At 51.4% G+C, this 17,416-nt stretch overlaps 1 protein-coding gene across 1 annotated transcript; it reads left to right on the top strand.

Moving 5' to 3' along the window:
• Positions 1-3,257: 3,257 nt before the first annotated feature.
• Positions 3,258-9,232, top strand: LOC308664711 (BPTI/Kunitz domain-containing protein-like). Its single transcript, XM_081322165.1, has 5 exons — positions 3,258-3,517; positions 6,993-7,169; positions 7,473-7,613; positions 8,207-8,374; positions 8,936-9,232. Exons 1-5 carry the CDS (start codon positions 3,436-3,438, stop codon positions 8,944-8,946), a joined length of 579 nt encoding a protein of 192 aa, XP_081178291.1. The 5' UTR covers positions 3,258-3,435; the 3' UTR covers positions 8,947-9,232.
• The last annotated feature ends 8,184 nt before the right edge of the window (positions 9,233-17,416 follow it).

Here is a 17,416-nt window from a genome sequence, read left to right as displayed (position 1 = left end):
AATAGAATAGAATAGAATAGAATAGAATAGAATAGAATTACAGAATAGAATAGAATAGAATAGAATAGAATAGAATAGAATAGAATAGAATAGAATAGAATAGAATAGAATAGAATAGAATAGAATAAGGAATAGAATAAGGAATAGAATAGAATAGAATAGAATAGAATAGAATAGAATAGAATAGAATAGAATAGAATAGAATAGAATAGAATAGAATAGAATAGAATAGAATAGAATAGAATAGAATAGAATAGAATAGAATTACAGAATGGAATGGAATGGAATGGAATGGAATGGAATGGAATAGAATAGAATAGAATAGAATAGAATAGAATAGAATAGAATAGAATAGAATAGAATAGAATAGAATAGAATAGAATAGAATAGAATAGAATAGAATGGAATGGAATGGGAGGGGAGGGGAGGGGAGGGGAGAGAAGAGAAGAGAAGAGAAGAGAAGAGAAGAGAAGAGAAGAGAAGAGAAGAGAAGAGAAGAGAAGAGAAGAGAAGTCTAAAGTAATTTTTTCAGTGCTTTTGTAACCTTGATCAGCCACTAGATAAACGGGATAGAACTACCTGTACACAGATAGAAATTTGTCGTGACCTTGGAGGGGGTGAAGAGTCACTGAATTTTATACCTGTGGTGGAAATTGGAAGCAACGCCACACATTTTCTTTCTCTTTGTTATATTTTTATATTTTTCTCTTACATTCTTTATTTCTTTCTATCTCTTTTTTTAGTTTAGTCTGCATTACATTTTAATATTTTCATAAAAAGATATAAACAGTTTAAAAGGAAAAGCTGCCATCAACACCGTTATCAGCATCCCCCATCGGGACCACGGAGGTATCGCTCTGTGAAAATTCGGTCTTATTTTACCTACATTTATTCTTTGACACCTGTATCCATCATACTTAGTTTTCGTTTTGGAAAAAGAGAAAAGCTTTGGAGGGGAAATGAAGAGCTCCCAGGAGACCCCAGGGCACTCCCCCATCCCCTCCGAGAGCTGCAGCCTGGTCCTCCCCACAGAATCCCCCAGGGGGAGGGGGCTCCATCACAACCAGCCCAGACTTGCAATTCGCCAGCCGAGGAGCCCCCAGCGGGAGCCAGAGTGGGGACTTTCAGAATAACAGGCTTGGAAGAGGCCTTGGGGGGGGTCTTCTACTCTAACCCCCTGCTCAAAGCAGCAGTTCCAGGACCAGGAAAGTCCAACTTTGGAACCTTAAGACTTGCGGACTTCAACTCCCAAAATTTGCAGACGACACCAAGCTGGCAGGAACAGCCAATACTCCAGAAGATAGGCTTAAGATACAGGAGGATCTGGACAGACTCGAACACTGGGCTCTATCTAACAAAATGAAATTTAATGGTGAAAAAAGTAAGGTTCTACATTTAGGCAGGAAAAATCAAATGCACAGGTATAGTATAGGTGGTACCTTGCTCAATAGTAGTAACTGTGAGAGGGATCTCGGAGTCCTAGAAGACAATCACTTCAATATGAGCCAGCCGTGTGCTGCAGCTGCCAAAAAAGCCAACACAGTGCTAGGCTGCATTAACAGAGGGATAGAAATCAAGATCAAGTGAAGTACTAATACCACTTTACAATGCTTTGGTAAGGCCACACCTGGAATACTGCATCCAGTTTTGGTCACCACGATGTAAAAAAGATATTGAAACTCTAGAAAGGGTACAGAGAAGAGCAGCAAATATGATTGGGGGACTGGAGGCTAAAACATATAGGGAACGGTTGCTGGAATTGGGTATGTGTAGTTTAATGAAGAGAAGGGTGAGGGGTGACATGATAGCAGTGTTCCAATATCTCAGGGGCTGCCCCAGAGAAGAGGGAGTCAAGCTATTCTCCAAAGCACCTGAAGGCAGGACAAGAAGCAACGGATGGAAACTAGTCAAGGAGAGAAGAAACCTAGAACTAAGGAGAAACTTCCTGACAGTCAGAACAATTAGCCAGTGGAACAACCTGCCTCCAGAGGTGGTGAATGCTCCAACACTGGAGGTTTTTAAGAAGAGACTGGACAGCCATTTGCCTGAAATGGTATAAGGTTTCCTGCCTGAGCAGGGGGTTGGACTAGATGACCTCCAAGGTCCCTTCCAACTTTATTATTATTATTATCAACTGAATCCTGGCAGTTGAAGTCCGCAAGTGTTAAAAAGTTCCCAAGATTGGACATCCCTCCCCTATGACATTCCGGACAAACGGCTGTCCAGTCTCTTCTTGAAAACCTCCAGGGCTTTCAGATGCCCCTCCAAAGCCAGGTCAGTGAAGCCTGGAAGCAGAAGGGGGATCTCCCACCAGCAATGATGTTGAATGTGGAGGAAATGCAGCGTTTATACTTAGGCAGGAAAACCCCCAAAGATACAAGTACAGACGAGGCGAGATCTGGCTCAAAAATAGTCAGTGTGAGAGGGACCTTGGAGTCCTCGTGGACGATCACTTGGCCATGAGCCAGCCGTGTGCAGCAGCAGCCAAAAAAGCCAATACAATCCTGGGTTGCATAAAACAGAGGCATAGAATCAAGATCACGTCAAGTGTTGGTACAGCTTTATAAAGCCTTAGTAAGGCCACACCTGGAATCCTGAATCCAGTTTTGGTCACCCCATCACAAAAAAGATGCTGAGACTTTGGAAGAAGTACAGAGAAAAGCAACAAAGACGATGAAATGCCTGGAGACTAAAACTTATGAAGAATGGTTGGAGGATTTGAGTTTGGCCAGTCTAGGGAAAAAAGCACCCCTAGGGGGGCATGATAGCAGTATTCCAATGTTTGAGAGAGGAGGAGATCGAATTATTTTCCAGAGCACCAAAAGGCAGGACAAGAAACAGTGGATGGAAACTCATCAAGGAGAGAAGCAACCTGGAGTTAAGGAGAAACTTCCTGACAGTGAGGACAATTAACCAGTGGAACTCCTTGCCTCCAGAAGTTGTGGGTGCTCCATCACTGGAGGCTTTTAAGAAGAGACTGGACAGCCACTTGTCTGGGATGGTATGGGGTCTCCTGCTTGAGCAGGGAGCTGGACTAGAAGACCTCCAAGGTCCCTTCCAGCTCCTATTCTGATTCGGATTCAATGGGTCCGCGGGAGGCATCTCCCGCGCCTGGAGGCTGAGACGCTGGTCCTTCTGCCCTACTCGGGGTTGTGGGGGCAGAGGAGTCGAGGGTAATCGGGTGTCATCGCCCCCCCCCCTTATGAAACCACGGAGCCTGCCCTGCCCCGCTCCGCCCGGATCCCGCTGACGTGTCTCCGCCAGACCCCGGGCGTCGAAACCTTCCCCGCAGGAGTCATCCGGAGGCGCAGGGCGGGACGGGGCGAGGGGGTTTCCCAGCCCGGCCCTCCGGAGGGGAGGGAAGGGGGGGTCAGGGGCGCCGCGCTCTTTGTCCGGGAGACGAGTCGGAGGCGGCTCAGTCGCCCAGCCAGCCTGATGGGATCCAGTCGCAGCCTCCTCCTCCTCTTCTGGGGCGCCTTGGTCCTCTGCAGCCCGCTGCTCTCCGTCTCCGACCTCTGTAAGTGGGGCGGGCGCCAGGGCGGGAGGGGTGGGCGGCGGGATGCCTCGCCCAGAGGGTCCTTCTGTTCGTCGGATCTCGGAAGTCCCCGCCCCGTCTGAACCCCTCGCAGTTGGAGCCTCGGGGATGAGCCCCGAAGGCCCAGAGAAACCCCCCGTCCCGCCCCCCAGAGACGCCCCCTTCTCTCCCCAGACCCGGGAATGCGGGTCCTCCGTCCGTCGCGAAGCCCTAGACGGGAGGGGGTGGGGGGCGAGCGAGGCTCTGCTGGGCCAGGCTGTCTTTTGGGGTCCCCGTCTCGGCCCGGCGCCCTTCGGGTTTGGGGAAGGGGTCCCGGCTTCCCGAGGGCGCCGCCCGCCTGGCAGTCAGCGGACTCCGGACGGCCGTGGGGGGGCAGGCCAGGCGCGGCCGCATCGAAGGCGCCCGTGGGAAGGGGCGAGCGGAGGGCGAAGGTCCGGCCCAGCCCGCCGGGGGCCACGAAGGAGGGCCCGGCGGCGCCCAACACGCACTTCCGCTCCCACGAAGGTTGCGTTTGCCCGACGCGCGTAACTCCGAGGCGGGGGAGGGTTGGGCAAGGCCGGTGAATCACGCAGCTTCGCTCCCGCCGGGGTGTCGCCCCGTCAGGCTGCGGACTCGAAGGGAGCCTCGGACGGTTCGGGGCGGCGAACGGCTCCTCGGGCAGAATCCCGGAGAGAGGAGACCGGCCCGGTGCAGAAGGAGACCTCGATGAACTGGGGGTCCGGTTCCCACATTCCTCGAAGGGGATCGCAGCAGCCCGCGGGGTTATTTTAATGTTTATTTATGTTTTTATTTATTTACTTATTTAATTCCTATGCCGCCCATCTCCCCTACAAGGCGACCCTGGGCGGCGTACAGATTTTAAAACCAAGTGAAAAGTAATTATATTATAATAATATAATCAACATTATTAATAGTTCGATGTTATAATAAACACCTAGGGACAGAGCAGGGAGTTACTGCTCTTGATACAAATATTCGTAGAATTACAGAATGTCAGAATTTGTAGGCTCTGAGAGGTCATCTAGTCCACCCTCTGCTTAGGGCAGGAAGCTCCCTGAGAGATGCCCCCCCCCCCTCCAGTTCTGTTCAGATGCTCCGCTCCGGCCAAGAGTCGAATAGCTCAGGGTTTTCCCCAAATTAATCTCCCTTCTTATCGCTGAAACCTTTGTTTGTTGCTCTGTCTTTGGGACAATCCTGGCTATCTTCCACGTGACGGCCCTTCAGACGCTGGGTCTCCCACTGCCTCCTCTCCTCTCCCCTTCTCGAGGCTAAGCCTGCCTCCGAACTATTGTTTGTTTGAATGCTGAGCAGCTCCGGGCACCGTTTCCCCTCATTCCGTCCTGGTCGCCTCCCTCAAATTCACGACACAGAACTGAGTGCAAAGGCTGGGAATGCTGGCTTCTTTTCAGCCAAAGTCTGTATTTCTCCAGGGTGGTGTCACACACCCCCACCCCACCCCCCGCGATGCTTCTCGAGAGGAGCCCCCCTCCTATCCATGACGTCAGTTTTTTTCCCTCCTTTAAGACTTCGCTTCTTCTGCCCCTTTTGAAGCGGTCTTGCTGGTTTCACCAGATCAGCCCCCTTTCCCTCCAGGGTCCCCCCACCGATGCGCTGCTTGCTTTGTGACGTGTCTTGAAAGAATTTCGGCAGAGTGAAGTTGCTCCTTGGAATTCTTGGGTCAAAAAGCCCCCCCCCCCCCCAGATTGGCTCTGGATAGCAGGCCTTGGCTTGGTTTACAGAATCGCTAATTAGGGTATGCAAGTCAGGTCAGATCCGACTACAGCCATTTGTCTGGAATGGTTGAGGGTTTCCTGCCTGAGCAGCTGATTGGACTAGAAGACCTCCAAGGTCCCTTCCATCTTCTCTCCTCTCCTCTCCTCTCCTCTCCTCTCCTATTCTATTCTATTCTATTCTATTCTATTCTATTCTATTCTATTCTATTCTATTCTATTCTATTCTATTCTATTCTATTCTATTCTATTCTATTCTATTCTACTCTATTCCATTCCATTCCATTCCATTCTATTATTCCATTCCATATTTTCTATTCTATTCTATTCTATTCTATTCTATTCTATTCTATTCTATTCTATTCTATTCTATTCTATTCTATTCTTCATTATTATTCTATTCTGTTCTGTTCTATTCTATTCTTCATTATTATTCTATTCTATTCTATTCTATTCATTCTCTATTCTATTCTGTTCTATTCTATTCTATCCTTTATTCCTACATTCTATTCTATTCTATTCTATTCTATTCATTCTCTATTCTATTCTATTCCATTCCATATTTTCTATTCTATTCTATTCTATTCTATTCTATTCTATTCTATTCTATTCTATTCTATTCTATTCTATTCTATTCTATTCTATTATTTCTATTCTATTCTATTCTATTCTATTCTATTCTATTCTATTCTATTCTATTCTATTCTATTCTATTCTATTCTATTCTAATTCTATTCTATTTTCTGTTCTGTTCTGTTCTATTTTCTGTTCTGTTCAAGACCTCCAAGGTCCCTTCCAGCATGAGGTTTCCAATGTTCAGCATTCTGGTGTGATGTTTTCCTTCGCTTCAGGGCCTCTGGGTGATTGAGTTTCAGTTAAAATATAACCATCTAACAAAGACAACTAAAACAAACAATTTTTTTAAAAAAAACAGCCCGGAATTTAAAGGGATCCTCCCTGGGTAAAGGGACACCCCCCCCAAAGCCCCCAGGGCTCTGGATGCAAATTCTATTTGGGGGAGTGTCTCCAACCTTGGCAACTTTAACTCCTAGAATTCCCCAGCCAGTTAAAGTTCCAACTGCCCAGGAGTTGAACTCCACAAGTGTCCCAGTTGCCAAGGTTGGTGACCCCTCTATTCGGGGGCTGCTGTCAGAATCCATTTATATCACATTCATAAATGTATGTTTAAAACATTCTTTTTCCCCCCCATGGATTCTGCCATCTCCCGAGGAAGGGGGAGCGCATGTGGATTCAGCCTGCCTTAGGTTATTTCAAAGACCAAGGGAAACCTTTTGAACTGGGGGGAACAAAAGGGAGGGTTAGAGAAGAGGGCATCTGGCCTGCGTCTTCTTTTAATTCTGGAGAGGAAGAAGGCAATAACCATAAAGATTCAAAGTTCCTTTTTTTCCTTTCCCACGAAAGGGATGACACGAAGTAGAAGGATGGGGGGCTGACCAAATGGGGTCAAGGGAAGGGGGGGGTTGAACCAGGATCCCTTTATAGAGATTCAATTTGTAAAACAATACCAAGTCCTGTCTTGTATTTCCACAACCAAGCATGTCCTAGTAAAAATTCCTTTTGGACTAGAACTGCCACCAAGAGGTTTTGTTTTCCTAAGACGTGGATTGGGGTGGGTCCTGACAGTTGCTCTATCCTCCCTCTCCCCCCCCCCCGAGCACCTACAACTGAGCAAAGTCTTGAGTTTCCCGAATCTTCTCTCTTGCCAGTCGAGGGAAGCTGCACCTCCGTCCCCAACGATTCAGAACGATGCGGGGAGCCTAAAGACCGTTTTTTTTACAACGTCACCTCCAAGAGCTGCGAGCCTTTCGTTTACCACGGGTGCCCCGGGAACCGCAACCGCTACCACACCCTGGAGGAATGCAAGCGCTACTGCGGACAGATTGGTGAGCCTGGCTCTTTGGCAGGGTGGGGTCTTCAGGAGGGGGGGTGTCTGTTGAGCCCATGCAGGAAAAGGCCCAAGCCTGCTTCGCTTTTCGGGGTGCTGCACATGCAGGATGCAGGCCGCCCTTGACTGGTCCTCCTTTGGTGCAGCTGATCTCAAGAGTCCGGTACGGGGTGGGGGAGGCTCCTCCCTTTTCCTGCACCTCCTGCCCCCCCACACACACACTGATGGGGTTTGTGCCGGCCCTTGTGGGGCTGCATGAGCAGCACTTCCCGGAGCCCATGGGTTGATTCTCTTTTTGCAGTAAAGCTGGGCTTCTGCCCACCGAGCCCCCGCGGTGCCCTGGTGCCATGCCAGACAGACTGCTTGCATGACGGCAACTGCCAGGAGATGGATAAGTGCTGCTCCTACGGTTGTGCCTTGCGCTGCATGAAGCCCGTCACAGGTGAGACCCAGAGACATCCGCTCGACAGGAGGGGGCGCGGGCCATGAGCAACTCTTTGGCTGTGTCTTGGCAGGCCACGCACGCCACTGGGGGCCTCCAGGCACCCCTGGCATGCTAATGGCAGAGCTCGCGGCTCATCTGCAGATGCTGGGCATGGTGGAGGGCACATGACCAGTTGGACAAACACCAAAATTCCAGGGGCCATAATGTCACTTCACTGTCATTGGCACCCGCCCCTTCTAAGGATTCCAAATGGTTGGTAATTTGCCCTGGGCCGAGCCTTCTGGGTCTCTGATGCCTTCCTCCCTCCCTCCCTTCCTGCCTTCCTTCCTTCCTGCCTTCCTTCCTCCCTCCCTCCCTCCCTCCCTTCCTTTCCTCTCTCTCTCTTTCCTTACTTCACTCTTTGCCTCCCCCTCCCTTTCTCCCTCCCTCCCTCCCTCCCTCCCTTCCTTCCTTCCTTCCTTCCCACTCTGACTGTCCTTCCTTCATCCCCTCCCTCCCTCTCCTTTCTTCCTTCCCCCCTTTCCCTCCCTCCCTCTTAAAGCATCTATATCGCTGCCCACCTAGTGCCAACCTCTCCCTCCACCCTGCAGACCTCTGCCAGCTGCCTGCTGAAGAAGGCCCTTGCGATTTAAAATTACAACGCTGGTTTTATGACCCGAAGACCCAGCAGTGCCAGAAGTTCACCTTCGGGGGCTGTGCGGGGAACGCCAACAACTTCAAGAAGCGTCGTTGGTGCCGGCTGAAGTGCCACAACAGAGGTGGGTGTATGGCACTGCACGAGGGGGGGGCTGAAGGGTGGGGAGGCCCTGTGCGAAGGCCCTTCACACCTTGAGGGCCAAGTGCAAAGAAGAGGAAGGGGGGGAAGGAGAGCCAGCCCCCCCCAGCAGCACAACCCAAGAAGCGCTCTTCCTGCCCCCCCCCAGATGGTTCTGGCCCTCTGGCCAGCAGGAGAGAGAGGATCCTGGACCCCTTTGGAACGCTGCCACTCATATATCTCAGAAGACCCCCTCCCCTGCTCCACACCCCAGCTAGAAGGGATCCCCTTGCCCCTAAGCCTGCTCCAGAAGAGAAGCTCAGCTTCCCCCAGACTAACTCGGGGGGGGGGGTGTCACGAAGGCTGAGGCTGGATGTCCCCCCCCCACAAGAGAAGCAGCCCCTCACAGCAGGGAGCAGTGCCTCTCTGCCTCTCAGACAGGCCAGCCTAGCAATGGGGGAGGGGCTCTCCAACACCCCAGAGGGAGGACCGGGAATCTTCCCCCCCATCTATTCCCCCCCCATCCCAGGGAAGACCGTTTCTGAGGCCTCCTTCCCTTTTCCAGGCTCTCCCTAAGGGCTCCGTGGAGGGAAGCTGGGCTGCTTCGTGCTGAAGAAAGAGGGGCGGATCAGGACGAGGCCAGGCGCAGGAAGCCTCCAGGCGCCTTTGGAAGGAAGGGAATTCTGGAATAAATTATTGCCTGGAGGAGACGGTGGTCCCGGATTCTGTGCCTGTGCCCAGAAGGGCACAAAGGCTGACCCCCTTCACCTTGAAAGCACGGAATTTGCCACACCTGTCGGGCACATTTATGGTGGCCCCGGTGCCTCCGTAGAAAATGGACAATGAATAAATAAAGCCACTTGCCAAGACTGGGTGCCCCTCTGGCTGCTCTCTTCCCTCCGTGCCAGGCATAGACAACAGCGTGTGCCAGCCCTACCCGCCCAAGGAGCCAGCCCAGACACAGGGTTTGTGGGAGGGCTGGGGGGATTCTCTCCTTCCCCACACAGGAGCCCCCCACCTCTTTTGCCCAGACCCCATTTCATACCCAGTGGCTGCATTCTCACACAGCCCTTCAACCGGATCCTGAATCAACCTGTTTTTCTCTGTTCACACCACACACTGCATCATAAACTAGCCAGAGAGCAACACACAAAGCCACAAAAGGTAATCGAAATTTCGCCAGCCGTGAGATGCGCTGGCCAAAGAGCCCCCCCAATCTTCTAATTAGGCAAGGATGGCCCAAGGATGAAGTGGAGAGAAAGCCGGTTCAAAGAACCCTTCCTCTGCGGTTCCAGATCAAGGGGGGGGGCATCCTGGGGGCCCCCTGCCTCAATACTTGCATTAATGGCTGGGGGGGGGAATGGGACTCAGAGCCACACACGGCACCTGGAGGGCCCTGCAGAGTTTGAAAAGCCTTTGGGGAAGGGGCTGCTGGGGGGGGGGGCAAAATTCAGCCCAGCCCCATCCAGACCCCTGCAAGGAGCCACTAAACAAGGCTGCGACCTTAAGAATGGTGTCAACGTTAAAGAATGGATTTCATAAAACATTTTTTTTTGCAAGCTTGGGCTGAAGCATGGAAAAAAGTCTGAATAGAACTATTGTCCAGTCTCTTCTTAGAAACCTCCAGTCATGGAGCACCCACATCTGGTAGCAAGTTGTTCCACTGGTTTCATTCTTCTCACGGTTAGGAAAAAACAAAGGTCCAAGTACAGATTATTTATTTATTTATTTATTTATTTATTTATTTATTTATTTATTTATTTGTTTGTTTGTTTGTTTGCTTACTTAAATTTATATGCCGCCCTTCCCCCTAAGGACTCAGGGCAGCTCACAACAATAAAAATTAAAAAAGAAAAAACATAGAATGAAAATTTAAAAAGAATTAAACTAGTAAATGCAATGATAACATGACAATTTAAAACCCAGTAAAACCTAATTAAAATAGGTAGTCAGTCCAGGCCCGCTTGTTGAAACAAGCAAGTCTTCAGGTCACGGCGGAAGGACCGAAGGTCAGGGGCCATCCGCAGCTCCGAGGGCAGTTCATTCCAGAGGGTCGGTGCACCCACAGAGAAGGCTCTCCCCCTGGGGGTTGCCGGCCGGCATTGCCTGGCCGACAGAACCCTGAGGAGGCCGACTCTGTGGGAGCGACCGGGCGATGGCAGCAGGTGGTCTCGCAAATAGGCAGCAGGTGGTCTCGCAAATAGGTGAAACTTGGCTCAAAACCAGCAACTGTGAGAGTCCTCGTGGACAATCACTTGACTATGAGCCAGCCGTGTGCAGCAGTAGCCAAAAAAGCTAATACAATCCTGGGTTGCATAAACACCGGCATGGAATCAAGATCACGCAGAGTATTAGTTCCGGTTTATAAAGCCCTAGTAAGACCACACCTAGAATACTGCAGCCAATTTTGGTCACTATATCACAAAAAAGAAGTTGAGACCTTGGAAAAAAAAGTTCAGAGAAGAGCCACTAAGATGATCAAAGGCCTGGAGACTGAAACATACGAAGAACGGCTGCGGGACTTTGGTTTGGCCAGTCTAAAGAAAAGAAGAAATGGGAGACACAATTATATTTATATTTATATTTATTAAATTTTTATACCGCCCTTCTCCCGAAGGACTCAGGGCGGTGTACAGGGCAATAAATATCAAAATACAAAGTACAAAAGTTAAAAAACAATTAAATATTATGCCCGATATATACAGTAGTTAAAAAACCATGTTAAAACCCCAACCCCTAACCCATCAAACCAGGCCGGATTGCTCAAATAAATAGGTTTTTAGATCCCGTCGGAAGGAGCGAAGGTCAGGGGCCATCTGGAGCTCAACCGGGAGGCGGTTCCACAGGTCTGGCGCACCCACAGAGAAGGCCTTCCCCCTGGGGGCCACCAATCGGCATTCTCTGATTGGTGGCACCCTGAGGAGGCCCTCTCTGTGGGAGCGCACTGGACGGAGGGAGGTTGACGCCGGCAGCAGGTGCTGCCGTAGGTAATCTGGACCCATGCCATGTAGGGCTTTATAGGTCATCACCAGCACCTTGAATCTCACCCGGAGGGCAACTGGAAGCCAATGCAGCTCGCGGAGCAGAGGTGTAACATGGGAGTATCGGGAGACCCCCAACACAACTTGCGCAGCTGCATTCTGCACCAGCTGAAGCCTCCGAGTGGTCCTCAAGGGCAGCCCCATGTAGAGAGCGTTGCAGTAGTCTAAACGAGAGGTCACGAGCGCATGAGTGACTGTACGCAAGGCATCCCGCTCCAGATAGGGCCGCAACTGGCGCACCAGGCGAACCTGGGCGAAGGCCCCCCTAGTCACAGCTCCTATATGATCTTCTAAGGAGAGCTGTGAATCTAGGAGGACCCCCAAGTTGCGAGCCCTATCTACGGGGGGTAATAACTCACCCCCCATAGTAAGAGATGGAATAATCTGAATTTCCCGAGATGCCGGCACGCACAGCCACTCAGTCTTGTCAGGGTTGAGCCGAAGCCTGTTCCTCCCCATCCAGTTCCTCCCCATCCAGTGTTCCAGTATCTGAGGGGCTGCCACAAAGAGGAGGGAGTCAAACTATTCTCCAAAGCACCAGAGGGAAGGACAAGGAACAAACGATGGAAACCAATCAAGGAGAAAAGCGACCTGGAATTAAGGAGAAACTTCCTAACAGGGAGGACAATTAATCAATGGAACAAAAGTTGTGGGTGTTATGTATTGGATTAGTGAACTGTTGCAGCCGATACCACCAGGTGGCGCTGTACCGAAACTGCTGTAGCAAGGATCAGCTTTCGGCAGGAAATCTGAGGTTTGAAATTATTGTTTGAAGGTGTACCTGGCCAGGTATATAAGGGGCACAGGTAACCCCGATTTCCCAGTACAGTTTCTACCACCAATAAAGAGCTGCATGCTGTACTCCTCTGCCTGGCATCATTCCTGCGTTCCAAAACCCACTACACAATAGTGGCAACAAGGATGGGATTCTGCTTCACTGGAGGAGCTGAAAGTCACTAGGGGACGGCATCGCTTGCTGGAGGAAAGAGGCATCTTTCCCCCCCCTCCACCTTTCGAAGACCGGCTAGTCGCCACACTAGCGGCCACATCCGTGAAGCAGGACTCAAGGACGCCCGACGCAGAGATGGCGAAGATCGGCCAGCCCCGAGAATTCGACATCCGACACCCCGAACGATGGGAATTGCACCTGGGACAGGTCGAACTCTACCTACGAGCCAACCAGATCGCTGAAGATGGTCTGAAAACGGCGGCCCTGCTCTGCATCAGTGGGTCCGCCATCTATGATCTGGCCGTAGGCCTGTGCTCACCAGCTACCCTCGAGAGCGTCTCCTACCGCGACCTCATTGAGAAGCTGAATGGACATTTCAAGCCCTGAATGTCCGAGCTGGCCTGGTGGTTCCAGTTCACCCAATGGGTCCAGCAACCGGGCGAATTGGCAGCAGACTTCATCGGGGCCTTGTGGCAGGCCACCCGCCTCTGCAAGTTCTCCGACCTAGATGGGAGGCTGCGCGACGGGCTCGTATTTGGCCTTTGCGACAAGCGGCTGCAGCAGAAGCTGTTCGCTAGGCCCAACCTGACTCTACAAGATGCCCAGGACGAGATCCTGGCACACGAGGCGGCCGGCAGCGCAGTCCAGACCACCCCCCGACCCAGCAGCCCAGAAGGATCCATACACCAGGAAAATGCTGCGTACAGCTGGAGCAGCATCACAGACGAGGGGGCTGAGATCGACGCAGTTGATTGGAGGCCGGAGAAACAACAACAACGACACGGCAACCAGGGGGCCCAGTGGAAGCCAGCATCCTGTCTGAAGTGTGCCGGTTGCAGCACAACCTCCACCAAGTGTGCCGGCTGTGGCGGGAACCACGTGAGAGCGTCCTGCAAGTTCCGGACAGCCACTTGTCAGGCCTGTAGGAAGACAGGCCACATCACCGTGGTCTGCCGGAACCGTTCCCGGGACGGCCTACACAAACTGCAACCCGAGGACGCGTCGCCGAAAGGTACTGGGGCCCATCTGCACACCACCATAAACTATTTTAAAAGCCAGAGGGCCGTCTGCAACACAGGGGTCCATCAGCTACTCACCCCCAAAATTAGACTAGACATCCATTTGCAGGGCGTTCCTCGCAAAATGGAGCTAGACTCTGGTTCGGCAGTCTCTGTAATCTCGCAGGAGACCTTTAAATTCGTGTGCAGCCGGAGCAAGCGGTGGGCCAAATTGAGGCCCTCCAGCATAACTTTAACCAATTTCCAACACACCCCCATCAAAGTCATGGGGGAGGCCACCCTTCGGTGCGATTCAGGGGCCTCCAAGGGCACTTGGATATCCTCTAGGTTGAGGGCCGGAGGACTAGCCTCATGGGGTTGGATTGGTTTAAGGCCCTAGGCATTGTTCTGTTCCAGCCTACTACCGGCCCTGCAGAAATGTCAGGGACAACCCGTTTTCAAAAGTCAATAGGCTGAAAGTAAGCCAGCCAAATTTATTTACACAAAGGAAACGAAACAGATCCAAAAACAGAGCAAAACAAAATACTAACCACAACTAAATCAGAAGCTGTTCAAACGGTTGCCTTCAGCAACCAGCACCTCCCACACATTCCCCTTTTAAACACAATTTCAAGGTGTGGCTTCTCTTTGCCTCCTCCCGAGGTGACTCATTGCCCTCCCTTTGTTCACTCCTGCTTATCTGCCTCCTGCTTCAGGCGTCCTTGAACAAAGCCAGCTGTGAAACATCTTCGTCCAAGCTTTCAGGCTCACACAGCTGGGTCTGAGGAGGAACAAGATGGGAGTGGCCTGGCTGAGAGCTCTGCGATGCCTCAGAACTTTCCTCTGCAGGCTCTCCAATCCCCTCCTCCTCCTCCTCCTCCTCAGAATTGTCCGATTCAGCTGCCGAACCCACAGGCTGACACTGAATCACAACAGGCATAGGGATCTCAGGAATCCATAGCACTCAGGCCAACAGCATCGAAGCTGTCGGCAAAACATTTGCAGACGTGTTCGATGATAAATTAGGGAAATACACTGGGGCCCCCATCTCCTTTAAACTAAACTCTAGCATTCTGCCTGTGAGAATTGAACCCCGTAGAGTCCCCTTCGCTCTCAAGCATAAGATTGAGAGCGAACTGGATAAGCCAGTAGAACAAGGGGTGTTAGAACCGGTAGAAGGGGGAGAGTGGGAGACCCCAATAGTTACCCCCCTCAAGTCAAAGGCAGAAGTGAGAATTTGCGCTGATTATAAGTGCACGATAAATCGAGAATCAGCATGCTTATCCGGTTCCAACGGTCCTTGCTGCACTTCAAGGCAGCGCCATCTTTGCTAAGCTGGATCTCACGCAGGCCTACCAGCAGCTCCCGGTTACCTGGGAAATGGCAGATGCCCAAACAATAGTCACGCACAGAGGAGCCTTCAGAGTTAACCGTTTACAGTTCGGTGTCAGCGTAGAACCAGGGATATTCCAGAAGGTGATGGAGCGGACTCTGAAAGGCATTCCAGGGGTATGTCCGTACTTTGATGATGTTCTCATCGCAGGGGACACAGAGGAGATGTTAGCTGAGAGGTTGCAGGCAGTTCTAGGGAGGTTCCGCTCTGCAGGGCTTAAGTTAAAGAAAGACAAGTGCTGCATTGGCGTTAAAGCCACAGAATTCCTAGGGTTCAAAATTGATGCCAAAGGGATTCACCCTGCAGAATCCAAGGTGAGGGCAATCAAAATGGCCCCCACTCCCAGGAACAAGGCGGAGCTGCAAGCATTTCTGGGGCTTCTGAAGTTCTATCACTCATTCCTCCCACACAAAACATCCATAGCTGAGCCTCTCCACAGGCTCCTAGACAAGAAGGCTGCATGGAACTGGACCAAGGTCCGTGAAAAAAGTTTCAAAAGCCTAAAAGAATTGCTGTCTAGTAATTCAACAGTCACCCACTTCTTTGAGTCAAAGCCCATCTGCATCGCTTGCGATGCATCCCCCTATGGAGTGGGCGCAGTACTAAGCCACCTGGCAAAGGACGGGGAACAGGTGCCCATCGCATACTACTCCTGAACATTGTCAGGGGCAGGAAGGAATTACGCCCAGATTGACAAAGAAGCCCTGGCGATAGTGGCCGGGGTCAAAAAATTCCATGACTACCTCTATGGCAGGGAGTTCACCATCTTCACAGATCATAAGCCTCTATTGGGGTTGTTTACAACAGACAAGCAAAACCCCCAAATTCTATCCCCAAGGATGCTCAGGTGGTCCATATTCCTTTCTGCATACACCTATAAACTGGTTCACAAACCAGGCAAGGAAATGGGCCATGCAGATGGGTTAAGTAGGTTACCCCTAGCAAGCTCAGAACCTGATCCGGCACTGGCAGCCCAAATGTTGGCCATCCAGGACCTACTGGAATGCCCCTTACATGCAAAGGACCTAGCGGCTGAAACAACATCCAACAGAATCCTGAGCAGGGTTCAGTCGTGGGTAGTCACGGGGTGGCAAGAAAAAAGTCCAGGCCTGGAATTCCTGGCATACTTCACTAGGAGGTATGAATTGTCTGCCCACAAGGGATGCCTGTTATGGGGTAGCAGGGTCATCATCCCGGAGACATTGAGGGACAGGGTCATACAATCACTACACGAAGGGCACCCAGGCATAGTACGGATGAAGGCGTTAGCTAGGAGTTACCTGTGGTGGCCTGGTCTAGACAAGGCAATAGAGGAACAGGTAAACAGTTGCTACACCTGCCAAAGGTCCAGGCCGGAGATGCCCCATGCACCTGTCCACAAATGGGAGGCAACACACACTCCCTGGTCCAGGGTCCACATTGATTATGCTGGCCCCTTCCAAGGGCAGTTATTCTTAGTGGTGGTAGACAGCCACTCCAAATGGTTAGAGGTAGTGCCAGTCAGTAGTATGACCACAGCTAAAACTATCCAAGTGCTCAGGGGGCTCTTTGCAACACACGGCCTCCCTGACGTGTTGGTCTCAGATAACGGGCCTCAATTCACCTCTGCTGATTTCCAGGCTTTCACGAAGGCCAACTTAATTAGGCACATCACAGCTGTGCCCTTCCACCTGTTGACCAATGGGCAAGCAGAGCGCATGGTGTGAACGACCAAGGACGCGTTGAGGCGCATCACCAGTGGAGACTGGCATCACAGATTGGCGAAATTCCTGTTAGCTCAACACACCACACCATGCACAACCACGGGGAAGAGCCCAGCGAAACTTCGTTGGGGCAGGCGCCTAATCACTAAATTGGACAGGCTACACCCCGACAGAGTGGCTGCGGAGACCGAGCAACCCAAACCACCTAGGGAGCTGCACACCGATGACTTGGTTTGGGCCAGGAACTATGGACCGGGACATGTGTGGATTCCTGGGGTGGTGGTTGACAGAACGGGGCCATTATCCTACATTGTAGGGGTGGAGGGGGGTCGTCAGATCAGACGACACATTGACCAAGTCACGAGACGGGTTCCTGAAAGGCCACAGAACAACCAACCAGAGGAGCACAGTCCACAGGTCCCCACAGCCAACCATACCAACCAACTACAGGACCCAAGCCCAAGGAGGACCTCACAGACCCACTATGGTTGCCAGAGTGCCCTGCCCGGTCCAGGCAACAGCCAGCCCATCACGACAACCCGGCCAAAAGTGCTGACTCTGGGGTGGGTCAACCTGAAACGCCAGGCCAGGACTCAACAACTGACTCTGCTGTACAGGACAGGGGGGAACCCCTGAGACGGTCATCCCGGACACATAGGCCACCTGCCTATCTTGCTGACTATGTGCGGACATGAGGGTGGCGGAAGGGCGTATTACCACAGCGCGTCATTTGGCAAGTCTGTGTCACTGTATCTATTGTTTGTTCTTAAAAGGGAGAGGGGTGTTATGTGTTGGATTAGTGAACTGTTGCAGCCAATACCACCAGGTGGCGCTGTACCAAAACTGCTGTAGCAAGGATCAGCCTTCAGCAGGAAATCTGAGGTTTGAATGATTGGTTGAAGCTGGCCAGGTATATAAGGGGCACAGGTAACCCCGATTTCCCAGTACAGTTTCTACCACCA

Source organism: Vipera berus (assembly GCF_964194415.1).
Source record: "Vipera berus genome assembly, chromosome: 3".
NCBI lineage: Eukaryota > Metazoa > Chordata > Lepidosauria > Squamata > Viperidae > Vipera > Vipera berus.
This window is presented reverse-complemented; position numbering and strand designations above follow the sequence as displayed.